General features: G+C 42.3%; 1 protein-coding gene across 1 annotated transcript in view; it reads right to left on the reverse strand.

Annotated features, from left to right (window-relative positions):
• Positions 1-6,255: 6,255 nt before the first annotated feature.
• The window catches only part of LOC126334825 (uncharacterized), an 83,161-nt gene continuing 70,545 nt past the window's right edge, over positions 6,256-18,871 (reverse strand). The window contains exon 4 of the mRNA XM_049997484.1: positions 6,256-7,765. Coding sequence (XP_049853441.1) covers positions 7,373-7,765 — 393 coding nt within the window. The 3' untranslated portion in view covers positions 6,256-7,372. The remainder of the gene's footprint in view (positions 7,766-18,871) is intronic.

The raw sequence follows: 18,871 nt of genomic DNA on the forward strand, positions 1-18,871 counted from the left end.
GAAGAGGGCATAACTCAGCTGCCAATTCAGTACAGAATCTGACAGGAATTTACAACGAACTCTGAATCTTTGTCCGATATTAACGATTTCAACTGTTTCTCAACACCACTGACACTAACACATATTTCTCTCATCTTTTCAGTGATACGAGCATTAAATTTTCTTCGTAGGTGAACGTTTGAAAATGGAGTTAAGCATTTCTTCTTTTACCTTGCTACCCTGTTTCAGATCCAGTCTCATCCATGAGTGACTAGACACCAACCTTGGCAGCCTTTACATACAACCAAAATTTCTGTTGTTCTATCAACAATCAAACACGTTTCATTCAGTATATCTCTGTCTATTGCTCTACGCTTTGTTTTTAACTTGTTTTGCAGTACTCTCTATTTCTTTAGCAATTTATTTACAGTGACTGCTTACCATCGAGGTTCCCTCCAGTTATGAGCTGTTCTTCTGAGTACACATCTATCCAGTGTGAGGTCAACTATTCTTTTAAGATTGAGCCATAATTCCTCTACATATTCCTGCTCTGTGCTGGAAGTCTCAAGTTGCTCATTGAGACATGACACCATTGCATTTTTTAGTTGTCCTTTGAACTTTGATAATCATTGTTGCCAAAACCGCGTCGTGGTCACTAATACTTAAACCTAACTAACCTAAGGACATAACACACATCCATGCCCGAGGCAGGATTCGAACCTGCGACCGTAGCGGTCGCGCAGTAACAGACTGTAGCACCTAGAACCGCTCGGCTACCCCGTCGGCATCATGAATGGGATTCTGAATTATGTGTTCTACGTAGTTTTCAGAGAAGGCATTTGAGAATGTTTCACAAGATGCCTTGCCATGGCCACGACTAACAAAACTGTAATTTTCCCAATGGCTTGATAGATGGTTAAAGACTACACATCTCAAAAATCCTTGTGTGTATTCCAGGGTAGCAGCCTCTGATGTGTACTGCACACATGACTCGTTTAGGGGGACCATATACTTCTGGCCTCTGTGGCCTAGCTTGTCTCATGTTCAGTCATTCCACTCGACTCAGATCCAAGGGCCACGATCAGTTCTGGGCTAGCTAAGAAATCTGGCAACCATAGATGTCAGTCAAGTATCCGTTCCGTACATGCCTTGAGGCACTCTTGGTGTGAACTGCAGTATGAATATCACATTACTACAGGAATATGACATTTAGTATCCTGGTTTGCCATTTTGTCCCAAACTGGTGAACTTTCAGCCTTCTTTCAGCAATCACCGAATCAGTCTCGCTGCCATATCAAATTGTTCTCAACACCAGGAGTTGGACAGGTATGAGACTTTAGAATCACTGTTTGCTATGATCTTTCGCCAGACTGTCTGTGAACACGCTGGCGTGGATCAGACCGCCAGAAACAGAAGCGAGACACTCTCTCAGTGGCTCTACAACTTGCAAGAATCTGAGGTCCATGGTATGATGTGAACTGAAAACGAAGCGTGGCAACTCGAGATCTCGACTCAACTTCAAGTAATCTGCTTCTGACAGTTTGTGGTGACTCCCTGTCTGTAACCTCTGCCTAGATTTCGACTGTTGCCATACACGTATTCGTCAAAGACAATCAAACAATCTGTTCATTACGTAGTCCTTCTGAGAGGACTAGTGTCACGCAGATATCCCGAGCCTATCTCGTCACCATTCGTTCTGCACTTACTGCTCTGCGGCCAACCGCAGTAGCAACAATATAGTAACAGGAGACAAACGCTCGGAAGAAATCCGCGATTCCAACGAAGTGGACAATTGCTGTCACATTCCCAAGGAGTGTGCAGGTGTAAGTCGCCTTTAATCCGACTCTGGTCACTACTAAATCTCACTGAAGACATTATAAGTCCCAGAAAGGCTGGGTAGATTTCACCTTAGGTGGTTCGACATTAAACTGGGTTTCATGAAGCACTTGCTTAATATGCCCAATTGCTATGCAAATAAAGATAGAGAAGTGTCCAATTAATGAAAAATGCAAGTGAACTTCAAATGAGAAAAAAAGCATAACCTAAAAGACGGGACAATCCTGCAACTCTAGTCAAGAGTCCGAAGGGAACGCGATTGTAATCAAATAGGTTCCAGTCAGTTACAAAGGTGGCTATTGGTTTTGACTCTTCTACTGACGGTATTTGGTAACAACCCTAGTTAAAATCAGAAGTGGTGAACATCTTAGCCCTTTGAAAGCACGAAGATCAGAACTGAAAATCTGTTAATGGTATAGACTGCAAGACTATTTTTTGTTGACTGTGTGTCAATCTGCCTCAGTCCAAGCCTCACTCTGAGGTCGCAGAACCAGAAAAGTGGGAGACGAGTATGGAGACTTTGATAGTCTAATTACTCTTTTCTTCGGCAGTTCATCCATAGCGACCTTTCATTGGTTCATGCGCGGTGGAGATAGACGATACGGGATGTCTAACTGGAACAGTTCTATTTTATACTCCCTGCACTTTACCAGCCCTAGCCGTTTGGTGAGAATATCCTTAAATTCTTCGGACAAGGCCTCCAACTGTTACCGCTGTTCGGGGCTCAAGCCACTCACTTCGTAATCATATAGGGTTCTAGCATCACTGCAACTAAGCACCTCGTGCACACCGACTTGTGCAACGTGCTTACAAAATTCAGTGCCGGCATGAGGCTTTATAGCTTTGTGAAAGAGGAGTATATTAGCTGAAGGTTTATTCTTCAGTGATGAGAAAAGCTTTTGTAAGAAAAATCAATAACAACAATTTTGCTACACAGGATATAAGTACTGGTTCTTGTGTTTACCACTGCCTCTGTGTCCGACACGTACCTCGTGAGAGCATTTTAATTATTTATGTCTCAGGAAGAGAAAGCTGTACAGAAATCCATCAAACAACAACTGTTCTCTCCCTGTGTCCCCGATTAGATTTCTCCAACGACTGCAGAGCACACTTCCAGGAAGGTGCAGCAGTAGCGCTACTCACCCGTGCGACCACAGTATTTAACATCCTGACATTTATTTTGCGGAAACTAATCAAGAATGCTAAATGAATCGGTTCCCTTTCTCACAGCAACCGAACTTATTGAACTAATGTGTTTGTACTGAACTTATATCCAGAATACCTAGAGAGGCGACATAAGAAGGAACAGATTACCGTTTCGATATCTCGTAAATTGCCTGTGTACTTCCGACCAGTACTTTCAATGAAGAAGTGATTACAGGTGCTTGTTTACGGCTATTCAGTAAGGAATCAACGGACTTAATTATTCTATAGATTATTCTATAGTGTTCTTGAATGATAGTATAGTATTCAAATGTGTCGATGATCTTAAAATTTCCTTGAAGTTGATAACTCAACATCGTACCATCAACTAACACATCTCTCGTCACGGATATGTATTACCACGAATACTAAAGAATGTTACTAATCACGCAGGAAGATTGCTTTGATACACATTCATCAAAAGAAATTTCGAATCTCCCGTTTCCCAGAACTCCTGAAGATGGACGTTGACTGTGGGTATTGTATCACAGAAACAGTTCCTTTGTTCAGAGATGTCACTAAACCCGTCCAAAGATGTAAATAACTACGCATGAGCAGCGCCTATTAGACGGAGAAGGTCCGACAGCCGATTAGCTCAGTCATTCCAGGAGGAAGGAGGTACACGGCTCGTGTTGTCTATAGTTCAACTATGCCTAGACGGTCAAACGGCGGTTCGATCGCGACCGCATTGTTACTTTGTGCCAGGAAGGGCTCTCAACAAGGGAAGTGTCCAGGCGTCTCAAGTGAACCAAAGCAATGTTGTTCGGACATGGAGGAGATACAGAGAAACAGGAACTATGACATGCCTCGCTCAGGCCGCCCAAGGGCTACTACTGCAGTGGATGACCACTATCTACGGATTAGGGCTCGGAGGAACCCTGACAGCAGCGCCACCATGTTGAATAACGTTTTTCGTGCAGCCACAGGACGTCGTGTTACGTCTCAAACTGTGCTTAATAGGCTGCATGATGTGCAACTTCACTCCCGACGTCCACGGCGAGGTCCATATTTTCAACCACGAGACCATGCAGCGCGGTACAGAATGGCCCAACAACTTGCCGAATGGACAGCTCACGATTCGCATCACGTTATCTTCACCGAATAGTGTTGCATATGCCTTCAACCAGACATTCGTCGGAGACATGTTTGGAGGCAACGTGGTCAGTTTGAACGCCTTAGACGCACTGTCCACCGAGTGCAGCGAGGTGGAGGTTCCCTGATGTTTTGGGGTGGCATTATGTGGGGCCGACGTATGTCGCTGGTAGTCATGGGAGGCTCCATAACGGCTGTGCGATACGTGAATGCCATCCTCTGACCGATAGTGCAACCATATCGGTAGCATATTGGCGAGGCATTCTTCTTCATGGACGACAATTCACGCCCCCATCGTGTACATCTTGTGAATGACTTTCTTCTGGATAACGACATTGCTCGCCTTAAGTGGCCAGCATGTTCTCCAGACATGAACCCTATCGAACATGCCTGGTATAGACTGAAAAGGGCTGTTTATTGACGACGTGACTCACCAACCACTCTGAGGAATCTACGCCGAATTGCCGTTGAGGAATGGGACACTCGGGATCAACAGTGCCTTTGCGGATAGTATGCCACGACGAATACAGGCATGCATCAATGCAAGAGGACGTGATACTGGGTATTAGAGGTACCGGTGCGCCGGCCGCTGTGACCGAGCGGTTCTAGGCGCTTCAGTCCGGAACCACGTGGCTACTACGGTCGCAGGTTCGAATCCTGCCTCGGGCATGGATGAGTGTGATGTCCTTAGGTTAGTTAGGTTTAAGTAGTTCTTAGTCTAGGAGTCTGATGACCTCAGATGTTAAGTCCCATAGTGCTTAGAGGCATTTGAACCAGTTTTTGAGGTACCGGTGTGTACAGCAATCTAGGCCACCATCTCTGAAGGTCTCGCTGTATGGTGGTATAACATGCAACGCGTGGTTTTCATGAGCAATAAAAAGAGCGGAAATGTTGCTTATGTTGATCTCTATTCCAATTTTCTGTACAGGTTCCGAACTCTCGGAACCGAAGTGATGCAAAACTTTTTTCGATATGTGTAGTAGTGCCAGGAATTCTGTGGGAGCTCCGCCTTTTTGTACTGACAAGCAGATAAGTGCATTTTCCGATGATAAAGTACAGTACGTAGATCCAAGTATTACGACAAACTTTTGCAAAATTCCACAGCAAACCGCTGGTTACGTCGAGGACTTCTGGTAACTGCAGCTCATTAGAAACAATAACAATGACTGCCTACGAATTAATCTGAATGTTTCTGTTATCGATACAGTTAAACTGGAAACGCGAGTAGCCCAAGATAATATCCTTGGCTACACAAAAACATATGATAACTATAACGGAGGCTATCATGTAAGATAGTGGGACTGGGATTCGTCGAACGAATCGTCAGTGATAAGTGTCAATGCTGTTTACAGTGATTATGAAAATACCGCGAAACATATGTACTGTGAGTCATCATGCAGCAGGCATAAGGAAGTCTGTGGTGTGAGGAAAAGCAACAATGAAGAAAAAGACGAGTTCAACCTTACAGTTTACGGTTATTTTATTCTAGGATAGAATTATATCTTTTGTGTGTGTGTTTCGCTTACAATCCTTTCTGTTCACTTTATGATCTTTGAGATGAACAAACCGTCCGTCAATGAAGTCTTCGCCAGACACGTTGTGAGAATACAACACTGCTACTATGCACGACGATGACGCGAATATGGAGAGCGATGCCAGCGGTTACGTCGGTGTATCCTTTACAATGACTCTGAAAGTTCTTGTTGGTTTTGGTTTAGATACATTTAGGCCAGCTGTATGCTCAACTTTGTTTGAACTGCTCCGTGTATTTGTGTTCTCAGTAATAAATTTATTTGTTTCTTAGAAATTAACAATTCATAACAACTGCATTCAACAACAATGACCTCGCACTCAGCAACTCATTTTTTACGTGTGCTGAAGGATACTTACTTACATTCAATTGCACGTACGAAATGTGAAGTGGTTCAACTTCATTACTTACGTAAGGAACTTTTTTCACTGCAGCTGTATCCATCCAGGAACGATTCCCTGTGCTTAATGACATTTCAGTGTACTCTTTTAAATTCGCTCAGTTGATAATCGCTGGATATGCAGTTCCAAAGCCAGGAAGCTCTGTTAATGGGAAACCAATACCAAGGAACCAAATGTTTGGGGATAGCTAAATAAGTGAATAAAAGATATTCCTTCAGTAATCCATCTCTTTATTATTCATTACAACAGTCAGTTTGTCCAATATCCAATGTAATGCTCTACTATTTACCTGGCTGCTGAAGTATAGTCTCAGCAGAAATGAAAGGCTGCAACATAATCTTGAGCGACACTGGGCAAATTGATAGTGAAAATGAGGTACAACTCGTCATTACACAGCAGCACCACTAATAAATAGCATCAACTTAACCGAAATTCCCGGAATGTAAGATGTGTCCTACATTTTTTTTTATGTTGTTCCATAATTTGTCGTACATCACACAGTGTACGCAGCTCAACAATCCATTTGCGCACTGCTTCTTGGAATTTACGTTATGTGAAAAAGTAATGAACGCATGAGTACAGAACTCGACAGCGAGAGTTGATAAATTTAACAAGTGAGTAAAAACTGTGGGAACAGTTACTCTCGACACGCCATAGCATAGATACTTCCTTAAAATATTTTAGTTGTAATGAGGTCCACAGCCAACACAGATTTTCTGAATTAGAAAAACCTGTTGCACTGGCGGTTATAAGCTGAATTAAAATATCCTCTTCTTTTTAATTCACTTCTATTGCGCAGTTTCGTCTTTGTAGCTTATTTCAAAAGGTTGTATTGTATGAACCACAAAGTGGATGTACTTATTTCAGAGTAAAAGTGTTCGTTAAGTCATAAAATGGTAAAAACGTAGAGGGTTTGTCAGAATTTACAATGATAGAGGTGACACCAAATTGATCAGCTGTAACACAGTATACAATTTAGAAGCGTAAGAGAGTATTAGAATATATACATGGATTGTACTGTACTACTACTTGAAAATGAGTACATATCCAAAACTGCTCAATAGCGGTGAATACAAAATAAAACGATGTATTAATCCACTTAACTATAGCCAGTGGGACGGACTGCTGTCATGTGGGGAAAAACAACTTTTATTCTGTGACACGCCGAACCGAGCTTATTACGCTCGCAGTTTAAGGTTATATTAAGAATTACTTCATTCTGAATGAGTGCAGTCGCTATAGTACCGTGCCAAATTTTGGTGCATTAAGTATAAAAGCTATTGTGCTATATCAATCGTACTGTGGTATCGCGCCATATAGTCGCCATTACTCACAGGAGCCCCTTACTCTCGAAGTGGCGGATGATGTACTGTATGTAGGCCCGGCAGTGTTCGTTGTCATAGATACCGTACAATGTGTCCGGTTGGAAATTGAATTCCCGCAAAGCTCGCTGGTATTTCTCTCCGATGTGCTCGGAGGAGACAACGACACCGCAGAATGTGGAAGTGTACAGGGCAAAGGGATTCAGGTCCTCCATGTCCTTGAGCAGTTCGTCCAGTGGGTAAGCGTCCGCCGCAGCTGCCATCCCAAGCGCGCGCAGCGACGACTGCAGCTGTGAGTGGTAGGTCTCCAGCAGCGAAGGCAGGCGCTCGTGCACGTCCACACCAGCGTTTGCGGACAGGAAGTACACCAGGTCGCGTGCAGGGCTGGACACGTGCACCAGCTGTGGATGTCGAAGAGCAACACAACAAAGTGAATCCCACTACATAGTGGAGTGATGGCTTAAAACGCCCTAGCTGCTACTCAGCTGTATAGCTGACTAAAATAAGACACCAGCTCACCAGAAAGAGTACACAGGTCGTTTTGGGTAGTTGTAGATAGTGCAGAACCGGTACCTTTTAACGTCGGAAGTGCATATCCTATTTCCATCTATTTTACTATAATTTTTTTCCTTATTTTGTTACCTGAAGATATGACATTTCTGTGTCTTTATGTATTGTAATTGTTTTACAATATTTATGTCGATGTATAATTGGTTTGTTTTGTAAATATTATTTGCATTTTTACGCTGGGTCTTGCCTAGGGAAAACTATGCCATCGAACGATTACATCAATAGATCGTGTGGAGAACCAAAGTGTTTAGGATCTTTGGGAGTGTTAACTCTGCCGCGTGGAGCGCGGGCAGAGCAGAGGCTGGCTGGAGTAGGTGTGTTGAGTGACGCTCCCGCGAGTTGCTGCGCTTTCGGGGGTTTGGCAGCATGTCATTGCGCTCGACTTGCTATGATAATTTCTGGCACGGTGTTGCGGACGGGAAACATTAGCTGGTACACATCAAGAGCCCGTTTCACCTGGTGACCGTGTCGAGAAGAAGGCGCGCCAACATCCAGCTTCTGCAACAGCGACGGCCGGCAATAAGTGATTGTCGCCACCTCCTCGATCGATGACTTCTAGCCTTCAATCAACCAACAAGGAAGACTGAAAGTACGTAAAGTTTTAGAACTGTATGGCAGACCTCAGCTTTTCAAACTGTTCCATTTGCATCACTAAAATATAGAAACTTAGCATGAGCCTTTGCTACTCATTGTTCCAATTGCATTACCAAGCAGGATCCCTTCCTTTTCCGAAATGAACCCGAGTGTCGTTGAAATTCAAACGCCAGCATTAAAGTAATATCATTCCATTTCACTGCTTTAATTTCAAAGTTCAGTTAAAGTATTCATAGCTGGCTACAATAAACAAACAGAACTGTATTTAGATTACACAAGCACAAATTAAGAGTGCGAGTTTTATTACCATATTTTAGCTTACCTGTGACTGCAGCTCAGCTTGGTACGTACTAAATTTTACTATTGTTAATTGTTCAAAATCATTTAATTCAAGTTCAAATTAAATCTCTTAGTTCTAAATTGCGTATATTCAAGTTGCTTTTGAGATGATTGTTGAGGTAGCCCAAGACTAACCTTATTTTATTTAATTCCGTAGTGCTTCAGAAACAAAGTTCACTATTAATTTCAGTCACTAAATTGACTTTCAGTTTTCTGGTTTTATTAATTCTTTTGCTTAATTAAGTCAGAGTGTAGCGAAATTTATTATTTCTGACAAACATTCAGTTTTCACACAAGACGTGTCAACCTTCAGTTGCCACGCTTTTAGTGCTAATTATATGTCCATTAAACTTTCTTTTTCAGTTATTATAATAGTTGTCCATAGAACTGGCGACCGTAATTTTTCCCATATCTCAAATATCTAATTAACGCCAGTTTAATGTTAACGTAACGACCGCACATATACTTTCTTTATTAACTTTACCCTTTTTCAAAATTAATTTCCACCAATTTCATTTGCATTTTGCTTTCATTTAGATGTAACCCTTCCTCCCTCTTTACCGACAGATTAACTTAGGTGACAATTGCTTTTCCCAAATTTCCATTAGGTACATGCGGTTTAATTTTTCACTGTCATTAAGGTCGATAACTGATCGGTAGCTTACAACCTGCACGTCTAACGCCAGTCATGGCACTGAAGCGCTGCACATGTTTAATCTGTTGGATGGTATCAGTGAAGTAAGATGAAAGGATGTGGAAACGTGACAGAATGGTAGAAAGAAGCTTACGTTTTTGGATGTGCCGATGATCACAGTGTGAATCAAATGTCCCAATTTATTGCTGTATTTATTGTATGTCCAATTTGGCTATAAGGAATCGTATGTCATTTATGGTGATGCCAAATGGTGGATGAACAGTGGTCGTAAAATAGATCCTGACAGTCAGGAACCAGAGGGTGTTGTAACGCCTTGTCGTTTGTTGTCAGTTTCGTACCTGACAGGAATTACTGCCGCGAATGACTGCAGGTTGATCCCTGCCAGTTTCTGAACGAACGTTGTGAAGGTAACTCCATTCAATGGACATCTAAAGTCAGGAACCTCGCAAAAGCCCATTGCTCACATCACCACATAAAGCTGCACGAGTTCAGTTGGTCAAACAACACAGAAACTGGACAGTATTGGACTGGAAATGTGTATGTGGACCGACGAACCTCGATTTTGTCTCTTTTCAAATGATGCGAGGCGTTAGTGAACTAACGAGCCAGTAAAGGGCTTAAGCTCGAGTGTGTGGAACGTTCTATTCAGGCTGGAGGTGGTTCTATGATCTTTCGAGGGTGGTTTAAGAACAGTGACTTGGCTAGTCCACTCAGGTTATCTGAATTTTAGCCAGGATCTTTATTCTAACACTCTTAGAGAAGAAGTGTCCCTCTGCCTTCGACAGATTCATGATGAGTTTGCTGTGTACACTTCCGTCCTCCAAGATTAGAACAACTATGTTCACTGGGCTACAGACATACGATTTTGGCTCAATAAACTCTCCAGCATCCTATCAAATCTCGGCTGGAACGCTAACTCACCCGGTGTTAATCCCATTCATATTACTGAGATTATCTGGATCAGCAGATGAAATATAGCAATCAACGCCCCCACAGCTTAGCAGGTATATGGGATTAAATCACCAATGAGTGGCCTCAGCTGGATATGGCATACATGAAGAACCTTGTGGACTCTCTTACTGCCAAACCATGACCGTCATCAAACCTAGAAGCCTTGTTACACAACATGTGCGTGCTATCTCCTCGGGGGGTGCAACCTGATGTCGGGTATATTTACTTGTTTCACAGGAAGTTCATAGCAAATCACTCATTTCATATCTTGCTGATCCTGAAAGCTCCATTTGACTGTTATACTCCATCTTTGGGAATTTAATTTGAGCTTTTAAAACTTCACCTTCCTCCAGCAAAAACTTACAAGAGAGGAGAATTCCTACACTCTGAACTACTAAACAAGGAAAGGAAGTTAGCAGAAATACATAACGCTACGTAATAAAAAACTCTCTGCAATGCTTAATTAATTATACAAAGGCACTTCCTCAAAGAAAACAGGTATTGCCATCCACAAACCTTGCTTCTCAGCTCCCGCCCCTCTTTCCGTCACACACACACACACACACACAAACACACACAAACACACACACAACACAGTAATCAAATAACGGCGACACTAACATTGCATTTTTCAGTGAGTGATTTTTCTAAATCTCTTTTCTGTGTGTGACAGCGTTTGATACCAAGTCAGAGTGAATCGAAAAAGGTAGGAAAAACAATGTGTATAATTATAAAAAACAAAGAAAACGCCATGATTTCCGTTTTCCATCGTTCCCTAGATCTTTCAAAATTCATTAAGGTAGGTAGTATCTTTGCAACTAAATGTAAAGCAGCTTGTTTTTTGGCAATCGCATTTCGATTCTTGTATTTATGATGTATCTTGAGTAGCCTGAAAATATATAAATGGCTTATATAGTGCAGGGTGTCCCACGAAAAACGCCCGGGAGGGTTGAGGGGTCATGTGGGGCGCTTGCCGGCTGTTTCCGCTGCCTCTGTCGGTTGTCGCTATGCGTAGTTCTCCAACACCAATAATTGGCGCATGCTCCCTAAACTTTGCGACTGAGAGTACCACTTTTTGCTTTTGAGTTTTTTGGCAGGTTTAGTCGCTTCAGATATTGTTGCTAGACGTCATTATCGTAACTGCACCCAGGGCTTTCACTGCCCTTATGTCGCTGCGCCTGGTCCTTAGACAGAAACACCGTGCACATGTGTTCTACACTGTACGACTGAGTGTTCGGGTGTTTTGTTTTGAGCTTCCTGTCGAGTTTCCTTTCAGTATGGTATACACGAAGGATCAACGAGTGTTTCTTGTGGTGAACTATACAAAAACAGAATCTATATCTACATCTACATCCATACTCCGCAAGCCACCTGACGGCGTGTGGCGGAGGGTAGCCTGAGTACCTCTATCGGTTCTACCTTCTATTCCAGTCTCGTAATGTACGTGGAAAGAAGGATTGTCGGTATGCTTCTGTGTGGGCTCTAATCTCTCTGATTTTATCCTCATGGTCTCTTCGCGAGATATACGTAGGAGGGAGCAACATACTGCTTGACTCTTCGGTGAAGGTATGTTCTCGAAACTTTAACAAAAGCCCGTACCGGGCTACTGAGCGTCTCTCCTGCAGAGTCTTCCACTGGAGTTTATCTATCATCTCCGTAACGCTTTCGCGATTACTAAATGATCCTGTAACGAAGCGCGGTGCTCTCCATTGTATCTTCTCTATCTCTTCTATCAACCCTATCTGGTGCGGATCCCACACTGCTGAGCAATATTCAAGCAGTGGGCGAACAAGCGTACTGTAACCTACTTCCTTTGTTGTCGGATTGCATTTTCTTAGGATTCTTCCAATGAATCTCAGTCTGGCATGTGCTTTACCGACGATCAACTTTATATGATCATTCCATTTTAAATCACTCCTAATGCCTACTCCCAGATAATTTATGGAATTAACTGCTTCCAGTTGCTGACCTGCTATTTTGTAGCTAAATGATAAGGGACCTATCTTTCTATGCATTCGCATCACATTACACTTGTCTACATTGAGATTCAATTGCCATTCCGTGCACCATGCGTCAATTCGCTGCAGATCCTCCTGCATTTCAGTACAATTTTCCATTGTTGCAACCTCTCGATACACCACAGCATCATCTGCAAAAAGCCTCAGTGAACCTCCGATGTCATCCACCAGGTCATTTATATATATTGTGAATAGCAACGGTCCTATGACACTCCCCTGCGGCACACCTGAAATCACTCTTACTTCAGAAGACTTCTCTCCATTGAGAATGACATGCTGCGTTCTGTTATCTAGGAACTCCTCCATCCAATCACACAATTGACCTGATAGTCCGTATGCTCTTACTTTGTTCATTAAACGACTGTGGGGAACTGTGTCAAACGCCTTGCGGAAGTCAAGAAACACGGCATCTACCTGTGAACCCGTGTCTAAGGCCCTCTGAGTCTCGTGGACGAATATTGCGAGCTGGGTTTCACACGACCGTCTTTTTCGAAACCCATGCTGATTCCTACAGAGTAGATTTATAGTCTCCAGAAAAGACATTATACTCGAACATAATACGTGTTCCAAAATTCTACAACTTATCGACGTTAGAGATATAGGTCTATTGTTCTGCACATCTGTTCGACGTCCCTTCTTGAAAACGTGGATGACCTGTGCCCTTTTCCAATCCTTTGGAACGCTTCGCTCTTCTAGAGACCTACGGTACACCGCTGCAAGAGGGGTGGCAAGTTCCTTCGCGTACTCTGTGTAAAATCGAAGTGGTATCCCATCAGGACCAACGGCCTTTCCTCTTTTGAGCGATTTTAATTGTTTCTCTATCTCTCTGTCGTCTATTTCGATATTTACCATTTTGTCAACTGTCCGACAATCTAGAGAAGGAAGCACAGTGCAGTCTTCCTCTGTGAAACAGCTCTGGAAGAAGACATTTAGTATTTCGGCCTTTAGTCTGTCATCCTCTGTTTCAGTACCATTTTGGCCACAGAGTGTCTGGACATTTTGTTTTGATCCACCTAACGCTTTGACATAGGACCAAACTTTCTTAGTATTTTCTGCCAAGTCACTATATAGAACTTTACTTTCGAATTCATTGAAAGCCTCTCGCATAGCCCTCCTCACACTACATTTCGCTTCGCGTAATTTTTGTTTCTCTGGAAGGCTTTGGCGATGTTTATGTTTGCTGTGAAGTTCCCTTTGCTTCCGCAGCAGTTTTCTAACTCGGTTGTTGTACCATGGTGGCTCTTTCCCATCTCTTACGATCTTGCTTGGCACATACTCATCTAACGCATAATGTACGGTGGTTTTGAACTTTGTCCACTGATCCTCAACACTATCTGTACTTGAGACAAAACTTTTATGTTGAGCCGTCAGGTACTCTGTAATCTGCTTTTTGTCACTTTTGCTAAACAGAAAAATCTTCCTACCTTTTTTAATGTTTCTATTTACGGCTGAAATCATCGATGCAGTAACCGCTTTATGATAGCTGATTCCCTGTTCTGCATTAACTAATTCAAATAGTTCGGGACTGTTTGTCACCAGAAGGTCTAATATGTTATCGCCACGAGTCGGTTCTCTTTTTAACTGCTCAAGGTAGTTTTCAGATAAAGCACTTAAAAATATTTCACTGGATTCTTTGTCCCTGCCACCCGTTATGAACGTTTGAGTCTGCCAGTCTACATCCGGCAAATTAAAATCTCCACGCAGAACTATAACATGGTGGGGAAATCTACTCCAAATATTTTCCAAATTATTCTTCAAGTGCTGAGCCACAACAGCTGCTGAGCCCGGGGGCCTATAGAGACATCCAATTACCATGTCTGAGCCTGCTTTAACCGTGACCTTCACCCAAATCATTTCACAATTCGAATCTCCGTCAATTCCCTTCGATACTATTGCACTTATTATCGCTACAAACACGCCTCCCCCTTCATTGTCCAGCCTGTCTCTGCGGTATACATTCCAATCTGAGTTTAGGATTTCATTACTGTTTACATGTGGTTTCAGCCAACTTTATGTCCCTAGTACTATATGGGCGTTGTGACCGTTTATTAATGAGAGCAGTTCTGGCACCTTTCTATAGACGCTTCTGCAGTTTACTATTAGCACATTAATATTGTTATTCCCTGTTGCATTTTGCCTACCTCTGCCTTGCCGCGTCTCAGGATGCGTCTTGTCGGGCCTAGGGAGGGAATTCTCTAACCTAAAAAAACCCCATGTGCACTCCACACGTACTCCGCTACCCTCGTAGCCGCTTCCGGCGTGTAGTGCACGCCTGACCTATTCAGGGGGATCCTACATTTCTCCACTCGATAGCGGAGGTCGAGAAATTTGCACCCCAGCTCTCTTCAGAATCGTCTGAGCCTCTGGTTTAAGCCTTCCACTCGGCTCCAAACCAGAGGACCGCGATCGCTTCTGGGAACGATACTACAAATAGTTAGCTCTGATTCCACCCCGCGAGCGAGGCTTTCCGCCTTCACCAACTCCGCCAACCGCCTGTACGAACTGAGAATGACCTCTGAACCCAGACGGCAGGAGTCATTGGTGCCGACATGAGCAACAATTTGCAGCCGGGTGCACCCAGTGCTCTCTATCGCCGCCGGTAGGGCCTCCTCCACATCTCGGATGAGACCCTCCGGCAAGCAGACAGAGTGAACACTGGCCTTCTTCCCCAACCTTTCCGCTATTTCCCTAAGGGGATCCATCACCCGCCTAACGTTGGAGCTCCCAATAACTAATATCGAAGAAAACACACCAATTATATACAGTATGTGTGCTGCATCACCTCCCTTATTTTTAATACGTTATTTTACAAATGAAACTAAAGAAAAAAGATCAAATAAACATAGGTCCGCAAGTGTTTAGTTATGGAGTTATGGCTAATAAAAGATTTTACCTGAAATTTAGCAACTTCGCTAATACGAAGCCATCGCAAAAGTGTACGAGGTTGCAGTAAACCACAATTACTATTTATTTTGTTGTTCTTGATGTGGTGACTCTAATAAAACATGTCTCAGTTGTGTATCTGAAATAGTTTTCCAGAACATCCAGATAAACAGAGACTTAATTTGGTAAAATTTTTAATTTATTTTTAAATTCCAGACAACTGCACAAAGTTTTCAACAGAAGTTGTAGAGAATTTAATTTTAAAAAAAGATGGTAATAACGTTAACTGAAACTGTATGAGTGTGTCAGATAATCTGCTTTTATTAATATCATAGCACACGTGAATTCATGTTAAACTGTAAAAAATAAAGCTTAATGTTAAAGAAGATGTACCGTGTACATACAATTTCACAATACATTCACAATAAATGTTCAAAAATGTATCCATCGAGTTTAATGCATTTAGCTACAAGTGTATGGACAGATTTTGTTGCTCGTTTCAGTTTCACAAGGTTGTTCTTAATTTCGTCTGTTGAACTCATAATGCGAGAAAGTAATGCCTCACGTGTATTGACTTTGTTCTCATAAACTACGTTTTTATCCATCCCCGTACACAAAAATGCATTGGTGTTAAATCTGGCGATCTGGGTGGCCACAGACATGTACTGCCGGACCAATCAATTTCTACCTAAAGTGTTCACTTAATCGTGTAGTAACGGCGTTGGTGAATTGTGGAGGCGCACCGTCATGTTGAAAATACATTTGCAATCGCATAGCAAATGGAACATCTTCGAGCAAGCGGTGCATTTCTTCTTGAAGGAATTGTAAGAACGTCTCTCCAGTTAGACATCCTGGGAAAATGAATGGTCCAGTAAAGTGTCTGTTGATTATACCACACCACACGTTTATGCTAAATCGTTGCTGGAAATTGCGTTGCACTGTTGAATGTGGATTTGCTTCAGACCATAAGTGCTCGTTATGTAAACTGTTTATACCATCTCGAGTAAACCGTGCCTCATCAGTAAATAAAATGTACTGCCTAATAGTATTTAACCAGTGGCACAACTCCAAGCGAAGGGCAGGATCTCCTGCATGTAAATGATGCACTTTTTGTTTGTGGTAAGGATACAGCTTACTGTACTTCAGTGTACGCCATACCTTAGATTGTGAAAGCCTAATCGCTGACAGGTACGTCGTGTACTGGTACCCTGGCTACGTTGAACAGCATCCATAGTATTCTCATCATAGTCTTCACGTATCGAGCGCTTGTGCTGATTATGAACGCCAGGGAAGAACCTGTACCCCATAACACTAGAAATACTCCGCTAATGGTTCGTGCACTCGGAATTCTCCGAGTTGGGTAACGTTTGCGATGTTCTTTAGCTGCAGCCATAGCATTACCATCACATTTGCCCTAAATAAACACCATGTCGGCGTATTCCTCTGTCTTGAATTTGAAAGGCATCTGTATTTAATACATAATCTACTAGCTACAACAGTTACTATGCGGTTTCACTTAAATACACTTTTGTTATTATGTTCGTTCACTGAATGATGCAGAAAACTAACTCGTTTCAAGGTTAGGAAACGACTGAAACAACTCACTAACGGTTGATAGCAATGACATAAACATTTCTACATTCTTAATGGAAAGTAAACAAATTTACCTGTATAATAATCTTTGCTTCTCTGGATGTTCTGGAAAACTACTGCAGATATTAGATTCACCAGACCAATAATAACAAAATAAATGGAAATCGTGTTTTACTTTAACCCCATACAGTTTTGCGAAGGCTTCATATTAACGAAGTTGCTAAATTTCAGGCAAAATCTTTTATTAGCCGTAGCTCAGTAAGTAAACATTTGCACACCTATGTTTATACGAACTTCTTTCTTTAGTTTTACTTGTAGAACAACATATTAAAATATTTGCATATCTTCATGGACCACCCTGATTATATTTTTTAAAATTTTGTACTTATTACACTTTTGCAACGCTGTTTCTATCAGATGTTGCATATGACATGTTGCGGCCTGCTATATATATATGATGGCATTATATAGTAAAAGATGTCCCACGAAAGACGCCCGGGAGGGGTCTGCAGGTCGTGTGGCGCGTTTGCCGGCTGTTGCCGCTGTCCGCCAGTTGTCGTTATGCATAGTTCTCCTACACTAGTACTTTCGCATGCCCCCTAAGCTGTGCGACTCAGGGTACTGTTGCTTTCTTTTGAGTTTTTTTGTCAAGTTTAATAGCTTCTAATATTGCTGTTAGACGTCATTATTGTAATTGCGCCCAGTCCAGAGCTTTCCCTGCCCGTATATCGCTAGGCCGGTGATCAGACAGAAATACAATGCACGTTCTTCTATACTGTGCGACTGAGTGTTCGGGTGTTTTGTTTTGAGCTTCCTGTCGAATTTCCATTCAGTATGGTGCACACGAAGGCTCAACGAGTGTCTCTTGTGCTGAACTATGCAAAAACAGACTCGTATATCGAATGTCGACTTGAATTCCCCGGTGTGCATGTCCCCAATGATTCGACGATACGCAGATTAGTGAAGAAGTTTCAAGAGTCTGGATATGTGTTATACAAACGAAGGCCTAGAGAACCTAGTGTTTTAACCGAAAATAAATTAGACGAGAAAGGGGAGGCCTTGGAAAGAATTCCGAGAAAATATCGGCACCGTTTGGCACTTCAGATTGATGAGTCAATAGCATCTGCTCACCGAGCTGTCCACAAAATGAAATTGAAACGTTATAAAATAACGGTAGTGCGTCAACTGAGGAACTCGCATAGTGTTGCTCGATGTCGTTATTTCAACCGGCTGTTACAGTCTGTGCACGTTGGGGAAATTGATCTGAGATGCTTTTTTTCTGATGAAGCACGGCTGCATTTGTCATGATACGTAAATTCTAAGAACAATCTACGTTAGAGCTCTGAAAATCCTCATGAATTACATCAACAACCTCTGCATGATGTGAAAACAAGAGTGTGGTTTGCAATTAGAGCAAGACGAATAATTGGACCTATCTTTTTCCATGAATCACAACGCTAGCCCGACTGAGCTGCCACCACCTGGGAAAGACAATCCTGTATTTCTGATTAATAAATGTTTCATTGTGAATAATGTTTTCTTGATGCTCTCGAGCGTGGACATATCTTCCCCATCACACCCTGTTCAGCAAAATCCTACGACTACTGGGGTCTTGGACTGGACGCCTCTATCTTTCATTTCTCGTTGTGTAAGTTATGTCAAAACTATATTCTTCGTAACTGCTCAGAAATAAGGGAGGAGATGCACCACACATTTTGTGACTTCTTGTAAGTGGACCATGGCAGATAAATATTTTTCTAAATTTTATTTACATATATATTTTTTTAAATTGTACTTATAACACTTTTGCAAAACTGTTTCTATCAGGTGTTGCAATTGATTTGTTGCCCCTTAAAGGACATAAAGGAGCATAGAAATACAGGACCAGCCACTTAACATTTGCA

The sequence above is a fragment of the Schistocerca gregaria genome, chromosome 2 (assembly GCF_023897955.1).
Source record: "Schistocerca gregaria isolate iqSchGreg1 chromosome 2, iqSchGreg1.2, whole genome shotgun sequence".
Taxonomy (NCBI): Eukaryota; Metazoa; Arthropoda; class Insecta; order Orthoptera; family Acrididae; genus Schistocerca; species Schistocerca gregaria.